Raw genomic sequence first — 16,976 nt, forward strand, 5'->3', positions numbered from 1 at the left:
TGTATGGATAGCTCTTTAGTAATGACTCAACATCATGAGATAGTGTTTTTCTATTTATTTAAGTATATGACAAAAATGCATTTTACTAAAACGATAAGATTGTGTCGTAACAACAGTCAGAGTACACTGGCCAAGCAAACAAATATCATACATATACATGCGTGCATGAAATACCCATATAAATACAAGTGTACAAAATGAACATTTAACAACTGTTCTCAATTGCTTTCAAATCACTTGTGTACATGCTAGTTTAACATCTTAAAAAGCCTCGTGAAAAGAGCTGTCCCACGACAGTGCGTTCGACTATTCTGTCACTTTGGTAGTTGAGCTTATAACGAAGACTAACCATTATCCTGAAGTACTTTTGGTATAATACATTAAGTTATTCAATAAAATTATTATGTACTTGTTAACCATGAGTCAGAAAGTTTTTAAAACAGTTAACCATCAGTCAGCAAGTTTTTAAAACAGTTTGTATGCTAAAACGGCAGCCTGCCAATCGTATAACAATATTAACTAATTAAATAATTAATTGATTAATCTAATGAAAAAAGCTTCATAGAAAATTCAATAAAATCCTTAGGAAAACAGTCACAATCATCCAATGGAAGTCCAGAGTACACATGAATGAAGAAATGTTCTATGAAGCAAAAGTGACAAAGTTTGGACTATACGCATACATAGTATTGCGAAATTTTTATAAATCTGACACACATAAAACCAATGACCTCAATATGCAAAAATACATAAGAGTAACACTGTGGAAAAACACAGTTAATACCTGTGTGTTCAGTGTTGTCCTAGATTAGGCTAAGCAGTCTGCACAGACCAGTCTAGGCAAAAAGTGTCCTCCCTGATTAGCCTGTGCAAACTGCACATACAATACTTTAGGAACAGTTAAATGCATTAAAGCCACATACCTTGAAATAAAATGCATGTTAACATATAGGTGCAAAGTGTGCAATATTGGCATTCAATCTATAGCTTAGTTAGCAAGCAATTTTTTTTAAAATTATTTTAAAACCAAAAGTAGGAGTTCTATATGTATGTGTCCATTTCGACAAACGCGATTATTTTTAAGTTTTAAAGCGCAAAAAACACAGATTTCTGCCTTGTAACCTTCAGATATATACTAATTGGCATAGATACAATTAAATCTATAGCCTTGTTAGCACGTAATTTATTATTTTTTTTAATTTTAAAACCGAAAGTAGGATTTGTATACGCATACTTCCATTTCGACAAACGCCATTATTTTTAAGTTTTAAAGCGCAAAAAAGACGGATTTCTACCTTTTAACCACCAGATACACATGTATATTCTAATAGGCATAGATAAAATTAAATCTGTAGACTAGTTAGCAAGCAATTTATTATTTTTCAAACAGTACCGCTTGTAAAACCGAAAGTAGGATTTCTAGACGTCTACGTCCATTTCAACAAACGCGATTATTTTTAAGTTTTAAAGCGCAAAAAAGACGGATTTCTACCTTGTTATTTATACTTAAATTAACTTTCATTTCAAGGTGTGTGGCTTTAAGCACCATTTTCCCACAGCCCTGCTCATATACACATTGTTTTTAATGTGAAAAAAATCTGCACCACACAAACAAATGCTGCCCCCCCCCCCCCCCTAAAATGTAACTATGGTACATGAAATTATTTTCTCATTCATCAGTTATAACAGACTGATACCTTATATACATATAATAATTACAGGAAAGGTCTGATTAATTCAATCAGTTATCATTATTGTTTGCTTCATATACAATTGAAAGAACAAAGCCTAATCCACTGACCAAGTAAACATAGTAACAGGCATTCGTACCACTTAAATTTCATTTTAATCTTTCTCTTCTACGCTAAACAAATGCCAATATAATATTAACAAATATAAAAGGAAAAAATATGTACAAAATATACAAAACATGACACACAATCATGTCTAGCAATTATATATGTACACATGCATGCATGCATTTTGAGTATAAAATAAGTAAAATAACAAAGTTTGAGGATATCTTGCATTGAAAAATATCTTAAAGCAAAAAGTCATTTAATGAAATAACATTATAACATTATAACATAAACAAATAAAATATAAAACAAATCAAAACAATTGTTTTCACATGAGAAACAACAACAGATAAATCATGTTTATGCATTTCAGCTTTTTTTGGTAATGTCTTTCAGTAACAAATATGCTTTTTATGAACAAAAAGAAAACACAACACAAATGTACTATTGTTAAATTTGAGGTCCAATAGTAGTATAATACTAGTCTTGTCCACTTTAGAATAGTATTAAAATGGACCATAAAACAGGTAGTTTTATTACATTCCTGGTTTCTATTAAATAGCAAGAAAAAAAATCAAAACGTTTAAAATTGGTGACAGACTTAATGTCCATGCTCAATAAATTAATGTGCAGTTTTTTAACATTGTTCATCCATGTGAACAAATATATGTAAGAAATCATGTTTAATCAACATTTTCAATAGTGTGGTACGTTATTTAAAAATTGCATGATGCTTATCAAATTTACAGTCCAAGAAAAGCTCAGAGGCACAAATGCCTGCACATAGACTCCACCATTGGGACTACTTCAGCAAGCTTTTGCAAGCAGTCTTGACAACACCTGTACACGCAAGTCTGGTTTTTCCAAGCACTATTCAGGATTTTAATACACACATATACAATGTGTACAATGTTAAACACACATAGAAAAATACTGATGAAAAAGCCAACTTGAAAAACACTACAGAATTAACATCATCCAATACTGTTGTTCTTCAAATGTTAAACCAAAGAACAAAGCTATAAACCTCAACATTGAAACATATTGCCACTCAAATATTGACATTATAAACCAATAATCTGTATATCCTAATACAGACATCTGCATGCATGTTGCGGACAAAAATATGTATTAAAGAATGTTTTTTTAAAGGGACTTATTCATAATTTGGCATAATGACAATTTAGAAAAAAAATTGTCACTATTCAAACAATGTATAATGTATACATTATATTCAACCAAGAAAATCTCACCTGATTTAGAAAAGTTTCTTGATTTACATATGATAATGAATCAACATCGAAAAATAATAAAGTGACAGTGAGTGTTCATGTTTTCATCGATAAAGTATCAAAAACATGTATTATCAACATAGCATTGAAACTACTATTCAACTGTAAAAGCCTTTGTGGTTTACTAGTAGCGCGTTTGATTTTGCTTCAAACGGTATCAAAGTAAACCCTTCCCCAGGGCAGGCATATTTTTTATTGATTTTTTCCTTTTCATTTTTATTATTTAACACTATTGTAAATATTACTGTTTCGTTAGTTAATTCATAGAATGCAATTAAAAAAAAAATACAAATCTTTGAACAAGTCCTTTAAATAAATATTTGTTTATTGGTTGATAAACAAAGATTTGGAGTTCTGATGGGAAAGAATTTAAAGCTCAAGGCATCAGCCCAAGCTGCTCAATAACCTCACATCACAACAACAATGTCATGTCTTCCACATCAACTCTAAAACATTTGAGTCGTGTTCTGAGAAAACTGAGCATAATGCATGTGCGTAAAGTGTCGTCCCAGATTAGCCTTTGCAGCCGCACAGGCTTATCAGGGACAACACTTTCCGCTTTAATGATATTTTTCATTTAAAGGAAGTCCCTTCTTACCGAAAACCTTGTTTAGGCGGAAAGTGTCTTCCTTGATTAGCCTGTGCGGACTGTACAAGCTAATCTGGGACGACACGTTACGCACAGGCATTATGCCCAGTTTTCTCAGAATGCGACACAAAAGATAACATCTTCATACCCACACTCTCCAACATCTATACAACTATCACAGACAATATGAGCTCCCTTTGGGCCCTCAAAATAATGAAACTCAAACATCAAACATGTCTCTAGATTGTTATGCAATCAGTAAATAATGAATTAATTCTCCTATATTTTGATTGTCCACTGTCAGCTTTTATATCCTGACATTTCATAAACCAATGAATTGCAGATTGATGCTATTGGATTTTTATATAATTGAAACAATACAAATTTTGACAGTCATTGTTATGTTTTCAAAAGAAAAAGAATGTGATGTTTTTTATCCTTTTTACTTTTTTAACAAGAGGACCATGATGGCCCTGAATCGCTCACCTGACTAACCAAATACAATCCCAACCCAGAATTCATCAAGATAAAAATTCTGACCGAATTTCATGAAGATTGGATGAAAACTGTGACCTCTATTGTCTACACAAGGTTTTTCTATTATTTGACCTAGTGACCTAGTTTTTGACCCCAGATGACCCCAATACAATCTCAACCCAGATTTCATCAAGATAAACATTCTGACCAAATTTCATAAAGAATGGATGAAAACTGTGACCTCTATTGTCTATACAAGGTTTTTCTATTATTTGACCTAGTGACTTAGTTTTTGAACTAGTGACCTAGTTTTTGACCCCAGCTGACCCAAATACAATCCCAGCCAAGATTTCATCAAGATAAACATTCTGACAAAATTTCATAAAGATTGGATGAAAACTGTGACCTCTACTGTCTACACAAACAAATTGTTGACAGTTTTCTATTATTTGACCTAGTGATCGAGTTTTTGACCTCAGATGACCCAAATACAATCCCTACCCAGATTTCATCAAGATAAACATTCTGACCAAATTTCATAAAGATTGGATGAAAACTGCAACCTCTATTGTCTACACAAGTTTTTTTTATAATTTGACCTAGTGACCTAGTTTTTGACCCGAGATGACCCAAATACAATCCCAACCCAGATTTTATCAAGATAAAGTAAACATTCTGACCAAATTTCATAATGATTGGATGAAAATTGTGACCTCTACTGTCTACACAAGGGTTTTCTACTATTTGACCTAGTTTTTGACCTAGTGATCTAGTTTTTGACCCCAGATGACCCAAATACGATCCCAAGCCAGATTTCATAAAGATAAACATTCTTACCAAATTTCATAAAAATTGGATGAAAACTGTAACCTCTACTGTCTACACAAGGTTTTTCTATTATTTGACCTAGTTTTTGACCTAGTTTTTGATCCCAGATGACCCAAATACAATCCCAAACCAGACTTCATCAAGATAAACATTCTGACCAAATTTCATAAAGATTGGATGAAAACTGCGACCTCTATTGTCAACACAAGGTTTTTCTATTATTTGACCTATTATGTGACCTAGTTTTTGACCTAGTGACCTAGTTTTTGACCCCAGATGACCCATATACAATCCCAACCCAGATTTCATCAAGATAAACATTCTAACCAAATTTCATAAAGATTGGATGAAAACTGTGACCTCTACTGTCTACACAAACAAATTGTTGACGGACACACGCACGCACGCACATTCGGACGCCGGACATCACACGGTCACATAAGCTCACCATGTCACTTCGTGACAGGTGAGCTAAAAACTTAATGAATATGAATAGAAATCCTGCTGCAAAAACACACAATTTCTTGGCAGCATATATGTTGTGAAACACAGGCATACATCTGGTTATTTGGATAAAATATACCTGTATTATGCAATACTGACACATAAAAAATACATAAATAATAACATGATATAGAGCATTGAAGACATACAATAAATCATACCTTTTAACATGATTATTAACCTTTATGAATAAAAGAAGCTTCTAATTAGAATGTTATCTTTCTTGAAACTATGAACAAAGCTTAAAACGTTTTTTATTTAAAAGATTTTTCTGTTCATAAAACAATAAAATATTCAGATTTTCACGATAAGAAAAATTATAACATTGAAATAGAAACAATTTCACACATATGAATATTAAACAAATAATGCAAATCAACACATTATTTTGAGGTATAAAAAGTCCAATTAAGCAACAACAAATTCTTATGAATAAAATGCAAAAAAAAACACTTCACAAGTGTCACACATTGTGCATTCGTCTATGCTTTCCAGGTGCGCTAGACTGGTAAATAAGCGCTGAAGCAAGACATAAATGCGATGGCGCGGAAGGGCCACCGGGCAACTGTAGAACGATCGTCCCAACCGCTGCCAGGCAGTCATCTGTAGGCTCCATCGCTATCGGCGTGATCTCAAACTTTCCACGAACGTTCAATGGTGGGGAATATTGCAAGTGCGCGTCACTCGATAAAAACGGGGTCTTCTCTGTGGGTTTTCGCACCTGCCTCACACGCAAGTTCGGCGAAACATTAAATGGTGTGATTGGGTGATCAATATGCACTAGGACCTTGGCAAACGGTCGGGAAGCCATGTGTAACATTTCTCGAGCCCGTTGCTGTCGGTTACGACGAGCATCAACTGCTTGTTTGGTCTTCCACAGTAGTACGCACACAGCGAGGAACAGGAAAAAGCAAGAAAAGAACACGGAAAAGAATACGAAGAGATCAATATGGGGCTGATCCTGCCTGAAATATATGTTTCCCAGTGTGTCATTCTTATCAGCATTTCCAGTGCTAAGGAAAACCATAAAGAACTTCGAAGTTTTCAAGTTCAGTTTCTCATTTGGTAAAGTGATCACCAGTCTCCCTTGTAGGTTACGAATAATCAAAACCTCATCAGGGCTATGAACGGTGAAAAAAGTGTTCAGCGATACGGCTTTAATGGTTTGAATCACAGGAATCTGCAGTTCAGAAATGCTCAAATCTGAATTGTCCGAGCGCTTCCTTCTGGTCTGTTCATATTTAAGATAATTTGGGTCCAGACTGACAATGTGTTTACCAGTCTGTCTATCAGGGTGCACCACGAAGGTATCATCATATGGGGAGAAGAAAACGTCTACACCTGAAAAACCCAGAACAATGTTTTTATTAGATACAAATCTGGGGGTTTTCAGCTACATGTATGTAAAAAAGGCCGTAAAACGAACCTGATCCCAAAGCAAACGCACCTGATCGTAAACCAAAATTATTAAAAAAAATCCCAATTGGGTCATTTTTATCAATAAAAAATTCCCAAATTTGACACTTTTATCAATAAAAAAAATCCCAATTTGACCAGACTCATTTTCCCAAAATGCCTGGAAAAAACTGCACATTCTTCAATTTTTCAAGTTTGGTCAATAGAAAAATTAGTTGTTATTTTCATCCATATAATCAATGTAACATATCCAGACATATGAATCACAACAGAATTAAATACAAAATTAGATTGAACCTGTTGAATCAGCATACCCCTTGTAATTAACCCAAAAGTTGTACACTATATGATTGACAGGCAGAAAATCTGCAAACACTAGAGGCTTTCAGATTTCATGGAGTTCAGGTTTACTGAGATACAAAGAAAAAATTGTGAATCAAATTAACATCCAGAGTTAATATTTTAAAGGATTGACAGAGAAATAATAAGTCCCACAAAAACATTTAAATTAAACAAGCAAATTCGTTGAATTGATATCCCCCGCCAATATGCTTTTGGACACAAAAGTGTTATATTTGACACTCAAAAAAGCAATTTTTCAAGATACAAAGGTCCATAACTTTGTTATTAACAGATGGTGTACAATGCCATTTGGTGTGCATCATCCTCTTATCTATATATATATACCTACTCATACCAAGTTTCAATGAAATCCGCCAAAGCACTTCCAAGAAATGGCTCTGGAGGAACGGAATGACGGACGGACGGACAACGCCAAAACAATATCCCTCCGCCTATGGCAGGGGATAATTATAGTATAGAATCAAATAGGACTGCTTAGCACATTCAGAAAACATCAATTGTGATGCGTATGTCAACATGATACATTTTTGATAAAGACAGTGAAACAATTGTCAACACAATTAAATAGAATAATACAGAGTCATTAGCAAGAACAGTTTACCTCCTTCGGTAACATCAATGGTGATGCGTATGTCAACATTCACGTATTTGGGTTGCGCTACAAAGAATACAGTGGAGCCGTGCAGGAGGGGAGAGGGGTTCCTGGTGCATTCCAGCTGAGTTTTAGGGTCCAAGCAGTAATCCTTGCTGACCGTCATCGTGCGGTAACACTGATGTCCACTCTTAGGTCGGCCTAGGAAGTAGTCCTTGCATTCAGCACACTGTAGCAAAAGAAAACAAGATATGTATTTGTCAGAAACACTATGTCCCCTTTTGCGCCGCTTTGAAGCTATATATTTGAGTTTTGACCTTGAAGGATGACCTTGACCTTTCACCACTCAAAATGTGCCGCTCCATGAGATACACATGCATGTCAAATATCAAGTTGCTATCTTCAATATTGCAAAAGTTATTGCAAATATTAAAGTTGGCGCAAACAAGCAAACAAACAGACAAGGCAAAAACAATATGTCCCCCACTATAGTGGTGGGGGACATAAAAACTTATCTAAGTTATTCCTAGAATGTTTCTCAATCCAGTATTCACCAAATACGGTAGAGCGATCTTAACAACTACAGCTGTGCTTACATGTAAATTTCAGATTAAATATTGTATGTAATTATCCAATGTTTTTAGCTTACATAATAATACTGTGTTAACCCTTTACCACATAGATACATATTTTGACCCATTTGTAGTCCTTTAGAAAGTTTTATTAAAAATAAGACCTTTCTTACTAGATTCAAGTTTTAAAGGCTTCATTTCCAACCCTTAGATAGTGATCAGCAGGAAACAGCATAAAACATGAAAACACTGCCAGTTACTTGCAGGCTGTTCTGGTTGTATGCTGGATGCAAAAGCCATTTTTTTTCACTTTGCTTCTAATGGGGGAAAGGGTTAATATTTTTAAAGCATCAACATTCCATTGTTTGTATTACCATTCAAATCGTTTAAGCAGGGTTGGCATATTGACTGGTCAATTGAGTACAATGTATTGACCAGGCCGGCAGTCAATACCCGGTTAAAATCAGTCAATACTGTTCATTAGTGGTCATTACTGGTCGATTGCAAATTATAGCATTTAAACATCACAAAGGAAGACTTTAAGCTATTCAATATTAAATCAATCATTATTCTGTAATTGATAAACTTTTTTTTTGAGTTATTTATTGTAAAAAAATCTTTAAAGCTGTACAAAATTACTTCTTTATTAATTATGGAAACGGACTCACATACATAAGGACAAATGCAATACTGTATCACATGTGTTACTAAAGTATTATTACTATTGTAGTTACCATAGTATTTCACTGATCTATTGATTTATCTATTTGATAAGCAGATGAACAAACAGAACTCATGTGTTTTCTAGAGTTATAAATCTGGCCCCTAAGCCTTAATTGGTCATAAAATGCATGCTGTGCCATGTCTCTGATATTTACAATGAAGCAAATATGCCCTTAGGCTATTTCATATCACTCAAACAAAAGGAGATAACTTGATTTAATTTAAGAGTTACTTCTAACTTGTCTCATTTCAGAGTATTAAGATTTAAAAGTTCAATTGGTCTTCAAATGAATAAGCAATCAAATATCTTGATTATGCAAACAAATAATATTTTCCAATTGTGGGTCTACTCTAGACTCTTCTTTTCAATTATTTTTTCTTTTAATAATTATTTTTCATTATTATATCAATGGAAAATAAAATATTTGTTCACTATTTTGTTTAAAAAGAATTTAAAGAAATCTAGGCAAGAATACATGACAGGTAAGGGTCGTGTCATGGAAAATTTGTGACAGTTCAACAACACACATTTTGACAATGCCTGTATAATGTGATGATGATATGTTCATATGTGTTTCAACTTTTTTGATCTCAAAAACATTGAATATACTTTTGATAATGCACATCATTGTTGTGTCATATTGTTAATCTTGTTGAATCGAGAATTATCTGAACATTCATTAGAATGTTTTAAAAAGTTCAATCGACCAGAAAAATCCAATTGACCTACTTTGACTAATTTGCAAAATTTTGAGAGATTGACCTATAAATTGCACGAACAGGTATAAAATAGTGGGTATTAATAGCTTAAGACATTATTGGCAACATGTCTGTTTAATTTATATTATCAATATTGTGTAATTAAGCATGTCAAAATTGGGGGTAAAGTTCAATTGACCAGTATTGACCAGTAATGACCACTTCCGGAATATTGACCGGGGCGGTTTAAACCGTTAAAAACCGCCGGTTAAAACCGGGGGCAGTTGATTGGTGCCAACCCTGCGTGAAAGGCATTTTAGTACATAAAAAACAACAGACATCATAAGAATGAAAATAAAATACATGAAATAACGAACAGACTGGCCTAATACTACATGACTCTCCACAACTGTAGATGCCAGGGCCATTCAAAAGGAGCTTTTTGAGTTCAGGTCCTGAGAATTTTTATTCAATCCTCTAACTGTATAGATAGTATAGTCTATGTTACAATATTTTCATATATTTTGTTATTTTTTTATTTTTTATAAATGTTTAAAGGGGCCTTTTCACAGATTTTGGCATTTTTTTAACTAATTCATTAAATGCTTTATATTGATAAATGTAAACATTGGATCGTAAAAGCTCCAGTAAACAATCAAGAAAAAAGATTAAAAAAGGAAAAGAACATTGCCCGGAGCAGGTTTCGAACCAGTGACCCCTGGAGTCCTGCCAGAGTCCTGAAGTAAAAACGCTTTAGCCTACTGAGCTATTCCGCCGAGTACACATTCTGGACGTATTTTATACCTTATATAAGCAATCTTCGTAGTTTCACAAAATTTAACGACAAAAACAGAACTCTCCAAATTATTCAATCGTTTCGCGTTGCAACGCTTTATAATTTTTAGGTTTTAAAATCGTCAACAAATGCATATAATGGCTATATTAGAGCATGGTTAATGTTCAGTATTACTGTTTCCTCACAAATATCATAACTAAAACGAAAACTTACGAATCTGAAACAACTTTTTTCAATTTTGTCAATTTACCAAAGCGTGAAAAGATCCCTTTAAAATGTTTAACATTTTAAATGTTTTGATGAAAAACACAGCAAACATCTTATCTAATATACTGGCTTATCTTATGCTGAAATATTTTTATAATCTAATCAAATTGATATTCTTTCATATATTAAGTAAATGGAATTTAAAACTGAAAATTGTCAGTAGAGGTAAGTTATTCAAAATCTTGCTTGCAAATGGCCTCTCTTTCACAATTTGCCACATATTAAAGCCAAATTCAACTGAAAACATTTATGAAATTAAAAAGAACATCAGATCTAATGAAAGTCAATGATCTTGATTTCTATGAAAACTGTTTATTTTTAAGAAATATATTTAATTGAGAGTATTTTCAAAAGTGCTAGGGGCAAATAAACAAGAGCTGTCAGAGAACAGCGCGCTCGACTATTCGAGTGCTTGACAGTATTACGTAAGCCATCATGGGGAAATTGTTCATATTCAATAATTTATTAGACGATCTTTAAAAAAAAATAATAAGGAAACAAATTTTTATTGGGGGGATTGTTTTTTTTGGGAGGGGGGGGGGGGGGGGGGTATAATGTGGGGTGTGGTAATTAATAAGATGTTTAAAAAAAAAAATTGGGGGGGGGGGTGGGGGTAGGAGGGGGTATAATGTGGGGTGTGGTAATTTATGAGATGATGTTTAAAAAAAAAATAATTGGGGGGGTGAGGTTGGGGGGGGGGGGGGAAGGATTCTGGTAGGGGCGTGGGGTATTGTTTGGGTGAATCCATTGTGGTATTCAGGTAAGTGTTGTTTTGTCAAAGTAATAATAAACTGTGATCATAAAAAAGTTCAATTATCTAAGTGTAAAAGGGGCCATAATTATGTCAAAATGCTTGATACAGTGGTCTGCTCTTGTTTATAGGTTGGGGTCATGTTGGTAAACAAGTATGCAACATATAAAAGCAATATGTCAAAGTATATAGGAAATATTTGGGGTAGTACGCAAACTTTAACATAGATTTATCAATAATATGCATATTCTAAGTATAAAAGGGGCAATAATTATGACAAAATGCTTGATAGAGTTGTCTGCTCGTGTTTATAGGTTGGGGTGATGTTGGTAAACAAGTATGCAAAATATAAAAGCAATATGTCAAGGGACAATGAAAATAAATGGGGTAGTACGAAAACTTTTAACATTTGCTGCATATTCTAAGTGGAAAAGGGGCCATAATTATGACAAAATGCTTGATAGAGTTGTCTGCTCTTGTTTATAGGTTGGGGTCATGTTGGTAAACAAGTATGCAAAATATGAAAGCAATAGGTGAAGGGAGAAAGAAAATAATTGGGATAGAATGAAAATTTTAACATTTGCACGCAGACGCTAACGACGCTAACGCAGACGCCGGGATGAGTAGGATAGCTCCACTATATATATTTCATATATAATAGTCGAGCTAAAAAAACTCGTGGTACTCGTTCTGGGAAAACTGGGCTTAACCCTTTCCCACTCAGAAGCAAAGTAAAAATGCCTATGTGCAAACAGCATAAAACCAGAACAGCCAGATAGTAACTCACAGTCTGTTCAGGTTTTATGCTGTTTGCTGCTCATCTGTATCTAAGTGTTGAAAATGAAGCCTTTAAAATTTGAATATAATGAGAAAAGACTTTAATCAAATTTAACTTTCAGAGAGAGTACAAATGCTTAAAAATATGTAGCTAAATGGTAAAGGGTTAATCCAATATATACATGTAGGTGTGTAAAAAGTCTTACCAAATTAGCCTGTATGCTTGCACAGGCTAATCTGGGACGACAGTTTCCGCTTTTATGGAATTGTTTATTTAAGGAAAGTCTATTTTCAACAAAAATCCATTATAAACCAAAACTGTTTGCTTTGATTTGCCAGCGTTGACTACACAGGAATATCTAGGATGACACTTAATGCTTTAAGCCCAGTTTTCAAAAATGAAAGTTTAAAAGTTTGCCATGTGGTAATGTATCAGGTGTCTGCCTAGCGATCGGGAGATCAGGGGTTCGACCCCAACTTCCGGGAGCATTCTCTAGATCTTTCCTAAAGACACCCAAGTACTGGTTATAGGCCCAGGAAACAGACTCGAGAACATTTCTATAAGCTTGAGGCTTTCGATGCAATAAAGCTAAAATAAATAGGTTTGAATTAAACTAAAGAATGAAGCTAATAAAAACCTGTTTCTCGTGGCACTTCGGGTCGGTGTTGCCCTGTTCCACGCTGCACTTGGTGTCAGTATTGTTTTGACACTGGCAGTTCTCTCCACTCTTGTCATTGCACATGTCACTGTGACCATTACACATACACCTGTCAGGTGAGAGAAAGAGATTACAATTACTCACTATACAAAAAGTAAAGCAAAAATGCCACTGTGACCCTAACACATGCACCTGTAACATGAGAGAACGAGTCCCCAATCGCTCGCTGTACTTCAAAGGTAATGCACATGGCACTAAGACTTTTACACAAGCACCTGTCAAGTGAGAGAAAGAGTTTCAAAGCACTCACTGTAGTATACAAAAGATTTTGCTTATACATTCCATTTCAATCAATTTTTTTTTCCATAATGACTTTTCTTATGCATTATGATTTCTCATTTTACTTAATATTACTCAATATGACTTAAATTAATATTCCTACTTATTATATTTTGTATAGGGACCCAGTACTCACTTCTCCTTTATCATACAATTTCAACACTTCATATTCATTACAAATAATATCTATTTCTAGAATATCCCATGTAAACAAGTCTTAAAGCACACTTAAAACAAGAGTACCACATAACGGGTGCCACGCTCGGCAGCGAAAGCTCGTCAGAATTTTTTTTTATTAGATGTCACAGTGACCTTTACCTTTCACCTAGTGACCCAAAAATGGTTGTGGCGTGTAGAAGTCATCAAGGTGCATGTACATATGAAATTTCAAAGTTGTAGGTGGAAGCACTATGATGTAAGAGGCAAAGTTAAAGTTTTATATTAGAGGTCACAGTGACCTTGACCTTTGACCTAGTGACCCAAAAATGGGTGTGGAGTGTAGAAGTCATCAAGGTGCATGAACATATGAAGTTTCAAAGTTGTAGGTGGAAGCACTGTGATGTTAGAGGCAAAGTTAAAGTTTTATATTAGAGGTCACAGTGAGCTTGACCTTTGACCTAGTGACCCAAAAATGGGTGTGGCATGTAGAAGTCATCAAGGTGCATGTACATATGAAGTTTCAAAGTTTAAGGTGGAAGCACTATGATGTTAGAGGCAAAGTTAAAGTTTTATATTAGAGGTCACAGTGACCTTGACCTTTAACCTAGTGACCCAAAAATGGGTGTGGCATGTAGAACTCATCAAGGTGCATGTACATATGTAGTTTCAAAGAAGAATTCTTTCTTTTGTTTCAATAATTGTCTTCAAATGATTGTATTTTGCATGATATACATTTGTCAGTACATTTGTCAAATCACTACTCACTTCATGCAAGGCTCCTCGGGTTTCATACCCGGGCGTCTGAAGTACCCGGGCAGGCAGGTCTCACAGCGATCATCCTTAGTGTGATGTTGGCAATTCAGGCAAATAGTCTCGTTCTTCAGCCTGGGGCCTGATGACTGGAGCCTCGTGAACTGTAACAAGGATATAACAAATTGCTGCATTTGATAACTACATAATTAGCCCAATAAAAAAAAATTATATGTGAGTCTAGCTCTTGGTAATTGGGGCTTAATGCAGATTGCTTCTAAGTTTTTTCGCACATTTTAATAAAGGGTTCTTTGCAGACTTTTGGTGAATGAGAAAAAAACATTACAGGATTTATACCAAACATAATATTCTCTAACAAAATTTAGAATTTAATCACATCAGTACATAGTTTCATTCTTTAAGACAAGAAAACTGCTGCTTTATGAAAGGTTTACAAGTTAGAAGAACTATTTGAAAATTAAAAGACACTAATAAACACATTTGAAACAAAAATAAACTTTAATATCATCCAGTAGGAAATTCAAGGATTTTTTTTTAATCTTGGCATTTTAACAAAGTTCTCATAACTTTCAACAACCCTTCTGATCACAATTTTCATTAAAAAATGAAATTAAAAGAAAAGTGGAAGAATCTCAGGCCTGAATTACAAAACAGACCTTAAATAAAATCAATAAAATACTCTAAGGACAGGGCATTTTTTATGGTAAATTTGTTCAATTGAAAATATTTTCTTTAATCTACCTCGCTCATGAAACCTGGTGACTTCACGTCCTTGAATCGTTCAAGAAGACCCATTATCTGGGCGCTCTTGGCGTAGTGGTTGAAACGAATGCACACATCTGAATGCTCATTACAGAACTCTGTACAGGAAGTGCAGTGGCCGCCATCTTTAGGGTCCCCCACGTATAGGGGCTTGCACTCCTGGCATTGCGACCCCTGAAACAGGAATGACAAATATTGAGTACATGACTGTACATGAACCCCCAACTTACATGTGACCCCTTAAAACAGGAAACAGAAATTTAAGAACTGGACTGTATATGACACTTTAAATGAAAATGAAATTATGAAATACAATATATATAAAACTTTTTTTTTTAAATCTGACATAGGGACCCCCAAAAAAGGGATGACCTATATTAAGTTCAAGACACTGTAGAGGAATTTTGCATGCACAATATAGACATTATGACATCAGGACCTTTACAATAAGTGTTTTGTGTTCAAAACATACACATTTTAACATTAAAACCCCTTCATAAAAATCTAAGGTTATAATAAACTTACATAACATCCTATTAAAATAGAATTACAATTATATTATAAAGTGATAAGAATTATATCACTGTATAATAAACTTAATAAACCAATTATTGAGTTTATTGGAAAAGTTTGTCATCTTCTTGTGGGGAATTTTGGTAAGATTTTTGGGAAATAATGTTACTTTTTGCCATTGAGAAACAGCACGTAAAAGGCTGTAATTTTGGGCTCAAAATCACTGTAATGTCAAGCCTTCTGAGACTTGAAAAATGAAACATCACCTTATATGACCTAAATAGGCACCTTAACATGGAAGGACATGCAACAATTATCCAAATCTGTAACATAAATCAGGACAAAACAGGCAAATTAGCTGAATTGATATCCCCGAGCAAAAAAATTAATTTTGTGACAGACGGATGGACGGACAACGCCAATACTGTATACCTCCGCCTTTAGCAGGGGTAATAAACAGCAAAAACATATCGTCCAATCAGGAAATACCAACTACTTACCTGAGTATTGTCTGTACAGTTAAGGCAGATATTCTTCTCTTCCTCACTACGGCACGTGCTGTGCCCGTTACACTCGCACTTGGTGGAGCAGTTCTTGCCGATGTATCCAAAATGGCAGTCGCATGTGTCTGGTTTCACGCATGTCCCATGCACGCATGCCTGGTGGCAAACCGGGTTACAGATGCTCCTGCCGTCGCTGAAATGTGTAAAGCATGATATCAGATTTGCAATTTGATGATGAGACAAGTTCTTGGAAAACTGGACTTAATGGATGTGCGTAAAGTGTCGTCCCAGATTAGCCTGTGCAGTCCACACAGGCTAATCAGGGTTTACACTTTCTGCCTTTATAGCATTCTTCATTAATTAGAAGTCTTCACTTGACCACTTAACCAATATTCAGTTTATGCAGAAAGTGTCCTACTTAATGGGCAAAGTTGTTTATAAAAATGTGGACCAATTAAAATTGCAATTGACCTGCAGTCTGTGTAGATTTTATGCTGTTTGCTGCCCACCAGTATATCTTAGGGGTAGAAAATGAAGCCTTTAAATCTTGAATTCTATTAAGAAATGTCTCCAATTTAAATTTATTTTTTAAGGGACTATAGACACCTACAAGATGGGTGTCTGAGTGGTAAATGTTTAGTGCATTGTCACAGGTCAGCCCTGCACATACTCAAGAAAGGAAGCCCCTGAAGTTCAAGACTAGCCAACCTATTGGCCAGTTCACTCAGCCGGATGTTTAGTGCATTGTCACAGGTCAGCCCTGCACATGCTCAAGAAAGGAAGCCCCTCAAGTTCAAGTCTACCCAACCTATTTGCAAGTGCACT

General features: G+C 34.7%; 1 protein-coding gene across 1 annotated transcript in view; it reads right to left on the reverse strand.

The window, feature by feature from the left end:
• Positions 1-40: 40 nt before the first annotated feature.
• Positions 41-16,976, reverse strand: part of LOC127857329 (multiple epidermal growth factor-like domains protein 8) — an 81,508-nt gene continuing 64,572 nt past the window's right edge. The window contains exons 29-34 of the mRNA XM_052393733.1: positions 16,149-16,344; positions 15,115-15,309; positions 14,368-14,516; positions 13,084-13,213; positions 7,870-8,089; positions 41-6,830 (exon numbers count right to left, since the gene is read on the reverse strand). Coding sequence (XP_052249693.1) covers positions 5,953-6,830; positions 7,870-8,089; positions 13,084-13,213; positions 14,368-14,516; positions 15,115-15,309; positions 16,149-16,344 — 1,768 coding nt within the window. The 3' untranslated portion in view covers positions 41-5,952. The remainder of the gene's footprint in view (positions 6,831-7,869; positions 8,090-13,083; positions 13,214-14,367; positions 14,517-15,114; positions 15,310-16,148; positions 16,345-16,976) is intronic.

This window comes from Dreissena polymorpha, chromosome 14 (assembly GCF_020536995.1).
Source record: "Dreissena polymorpha isolate Duluth1 chromosome 14, UMN_Dpol_1.0, whole genome shotgun sequence".
NCBI lineage: Eukaryota > Metazoa > Mollusca > Bivalvia > Myida > Dreissenidae > Dreissena > Dreissena polymorpha.